Source organism: Dermacentor albipictus, unplaced genomic scaffold (assembly GCF_038994185.2).
Source record: "Dermacentor albipictus isolate Rhodes 1998 colony unplaced genomic scaffold, USDA_Dalb.pri_finalv2 scaffold_15, whole genome shotgun sequence".
NCBI lineage: Eukaryota > Metazoa > Arthropoda > Arachnida > Ixodida > Ixodidae > Dermacentor > Dermacentor albipictus.
This window is the reverse complement of record NW_027225569.1, coordinates 7,652,403-7,656,288: the sequence shown is the minus strand read 5'-3', so window position 1 is coordinate 7,656,288 and position 3,886 is coordinate 7,652,403. Positions and strand designations below refer to the sequence as shown.

The window sequence follows — 3,886 nt, the reverse complement described above, 5'->3', positions numbered from 1 at the left end:
GTTTATTGGCACTTTTAGTTCTGATATGTCCTCATATGGGGCAAATGAGGGCAGAATGAAGTACAGGTAATCATTCTTATTCTGCAGTGGCACAGCCTCTGCCACTGTCTCCAGTCCCGAGGTGCTGGCACAAAAGAAAAGTATATATATTAATTTGCAGCATTAAAAATCACAACAAACAGTAATGAGCTACATAGGCTTGGTATTTAATCATGACACGGGCATTTTTACCTGGGAGTGCTGCTGTCACTGCGTGGGCTGGCACCCGCATCTATACTCGCCACAGCAGGTCTTGTATCGTGTTTTATAAAGACATGCACATCATGTTCAACTCGGCATTACTGCGCATGCCCACTAACGATCGAACCAACGAACATGCCCTCGAAAGCTATCTTAAACGTGTTCCCTCTCCTACCCACAACGTATATATAGTGGAGCAAATAAAGCAACGGCGTTCTGTGTTGACTGACACTTGGCTCGATCGCATTCTTTACGTGAACAACACGAAACATGGTGTCAGAAGTGCGCCGCCACCCGTCATGGAATTCTTAAAGCCTCCTGAACCGTTACGCCTGAGTGGCGACATTGCCAAACAATGGAAGCTTTTTAAGCAAAAATTCGAGCTTTTCCTAGCAGCCTCGGTGCCAAGAGACAAGCCTCGGGATGATAGCACGAAGACTGCCCTACTGCTCAGTTTGGGAGGTGAAGATGTGTTGGAAATCTACAACAACTTCACTTTCACTGAAGACGCCGAAAGAATGGACTATGCGACCGTCATCAAGAAATTCGATGAGTACTGCGCAGCGCAGGTGAATGAAATACATGAGCGGTACCTATTTCGAAGACGAGTCCAAGCAGAAGGTGAGCCCTTTGAACCATTCGCAAGGGACCTGAGGCACCTGGCGAAATCGTGCAACTTCGGCGTAATGGAAAATTCAATGATCCGTGACCAAATTGTATTTGGAACGAGCGACGACAAAGTGCGCCAGAAGCTGCTAAGAGACAAGGAATTGACACTGACGAAAGCTGAGCAGGTGTGCAAATCCGCCGAGTTGTCAGATGCACAAAATCAACTTTGGGCACGCGAACAGCGCCAAGTTGACCATATCCAAGCAAGGCCAAAGGAAACTGTTGCATCCCCAGTATTTAAATGCAGTAGGTGTGGTCGGGAGCACGGCGTGAGGAATTGTCCGGCGTTTGGACGCACCTGTAGACGATGCGGAGGCAAGAACCATTTTGCGGTGCAATGCAAGAGCAACAGGCAAGTGGCAGAAGTCAACGCCGACGAAGACTTCACGATTCTCAACGTATCGGTAGATACTGTCAAAAGCCATCGTGACTGGGTAGTAGAAGCACTAGTCGGCAGCAAGCGCATCAACTTGAAAGTGGACACCGGCGCACAAGCGAACCTTCTGCCGTATGGTATGTACCGCGCATTACAGCCCGCGGCACAAATAAGAGAAAGTAATGCAGTGCTACCCTCCTATGGGGGAGGAATCATCAAGCACTTCGGGGTAGCCAGATTGAAGGTCACAGTTGGCAAGACGGCGACTGAAGTCGACTTCTTCCTTGTAAAGAAGGGGCGCGCGATTATTGGCCTCGAAGCAAGCGAGCGCCTGGGGCTCTTCGTCAGGTCGGTTGATGCAATGACGACAAAGGGAACTACAGAGTTCATGCAGGAATACAGCGACGTCTTCACCGGCACCGGATGCCTTCAGCGGCTGCACAAAATGGTGTTGCGACAAGACGCCGTACCTACGGTCCAGATGGCTAGACGAGTACCCCTGGCGCTGCTGAAACCACTGCGGGCTGAACTCGACCGGATGCTCAAGGCAGGCATCATTGCCAAGGTGGAAGAGCCAACAGACTGGGTAAGTCCGTTAGTTATCGTCAAGAAGAAGGACGGTCAGCTACGTATATGCATGGATCCTAGGAAAATTAATGAAGGTCTCAAGCGGGAGCACTTACAGATGCCTCGTCGCGATGACATAGAAGCCGAGCTTGCAGGAGCACGATATTTTTCACGACTAGACGCCAAATCTGGATTTCATCAAATACCGTTACATGAAGAAACATCCAGAATCTGCACGTTTTCGACCCCGTTTGGGCGTTATCGTTTCCTCAGGCTTCCTTTCGGCATAGCGTCAGCATCCGAAGTATTTCAAAGGTACATGAACGAGATCTTTGACGGAATTCCTGGTGTATGTGTGTACGTCGACGACATCCTAGTATGGGGCTCTTCAAGAAAAGAGCACGACGAAAGGCTACGAGCTGTCCTTCAGTCCGCGCGTAAGGCGGGGTTAACATTCAATGCTTCAAAATGTGAAATTGGCGTGCCAGAAATTTCTTTTCTTGGCGATGTTATTTCCGAAAACTGCATACGGCCAAGCCCTGATTCTGTCGAATCGGTTCTACATCTACCACCACCGAGGGACAAGAAAGGAGTTCATAGAATGCTAGGTGTCGTCAACTATTTCGCGAAGTTTGTACCGGCCCTCGCAGAAAAAACTAAGTTATTCCGAGACCTGATAAGAAAAGACAGTGTTTTCGATTGGACCGATAACCATGCCACAGAATGGAACCATATCTGTGCAACCTTAAGTAGCCAGCCAGTTCTGGCTATCTTCGACCCGATGCGTGACACTAAAATAGCTTCGGATGCATCGCAAAATGGCATCGGCTCAGCATTGCTACAGCGTTACGGGGACGCTTGGAAACCTGTTGCGTATGCTTCGCGAGTACTTACCGAAACTCAAAAACGATATTCACAGATTGAGAAGGAGGCGTTGGCTGTGGTATACGGGTGCGAGAAATTTCACCATTTTGTGTATGGACGCACGGTCATCCTCGAAACAGACCACCGCCCCCTGATCAATATTTCGCAAAAGGCAATTGCTGACATGCCCCCGAGACTGCAGCGCTTCTTTCTACGTTTACTGAAATACAATTTCACTCTGCATTTTGTTCCAGGAAAGCAGTTCGTGCTGCCAGACCTGCTGTCGCGTGCCTCTGTAGGAAAACCGCAAAAGGATGAAGCAGAAGAAGACATCGAGATTCACGCCGTAGGTGTTGTATCGTCACTTGTAAGCGATGCCACGTTAGAGCGCCTATCAAAAGAAACGCGAAATGACAGCTACTTGCATAGTGTCGTCACGTGCCTTCAGAAGAACCAACCTGTGCAGGGACGGCTCAAGCATTTCGAAAGTGAACTGTCAGCCGTAAGCGGGGTGCTACTAAAAGGGTGCAAGGTCGTGGTGCCAACCAGCATGCGCCAAGAGATGTTAAGAAGAATCCATGAAGGCCACATGGGACTAAATAAGTGCAAAGAACGTGCGCGTCGTTTGGTTTTCTGGCCCGGTATGAACACTGATGTCGAAAATGTGATTAAAAAATGCTCAGTATGCCAGAAGCACGCTTACAAGCAACACAGCGAACCCTTTCTTATCCGCCCAGTGCCTGCGCATGCCTGGTGTAGGATTGGTGTTGACATCTTCCAGTACGCTGGAAAATCGTATCTTTGTGCGTATGATGCGTTGTCTAATTTTCCCGAGGTTGAGCAGTTGCAGGACACGTCAGCAGCCGGTGTGATTGATAAACTAAGCGCAATATCTGCTAGACACGGCATACCAAAAGAAGTGTGCACTGACAACGGACCGCAATTCTCCAGCCGCGAGTTTCTGCTCTTTTCAGAAAGATATGATTTCAAGCATGTCACTTCAAGCCCGCGGTTTCCACGCTCAAATGGCTTGGCCGAGAAAGGGGTTCAGGTGGTAAAAAGAATCCTTAAAAAGACAACCGAAGGAAGAGAGGACTTCTGGCTCGGATTGCTCAGTTACAGGTCATGTCCGCTGGAAGACGGCAGATCGCCGGGTGAACTGCTATTTGG

General features: G+C 49.1%; 1 protein-coding gene across 1 annotated transcript; it reads left to right on the top strand.

Moving 5' to 3' along the window:
• Positions 1 to 471: 471 nt before the first annotated feature.
• Positions 472 to 3,100, top strand: LOC139051865 (uncharacterized). The gene is made up of 2 exons (XM_070528899.1): positions 472 to 1,871; positions 2,971 to 3,100. Exons 1-2 carry the CDS (start codon positions 540 to 542, stop codon positions 3,013 to 3,015), a joined length of 1,377 nt encoding a protein of 458 aa, XP_070385000.1. The 5' UTR covers positions 472 to 539; the 3' UTR covers positions 3,016 to 3,100.
• Positions 3,101 to 3,886: the final 786 nt, after the last annotated feature.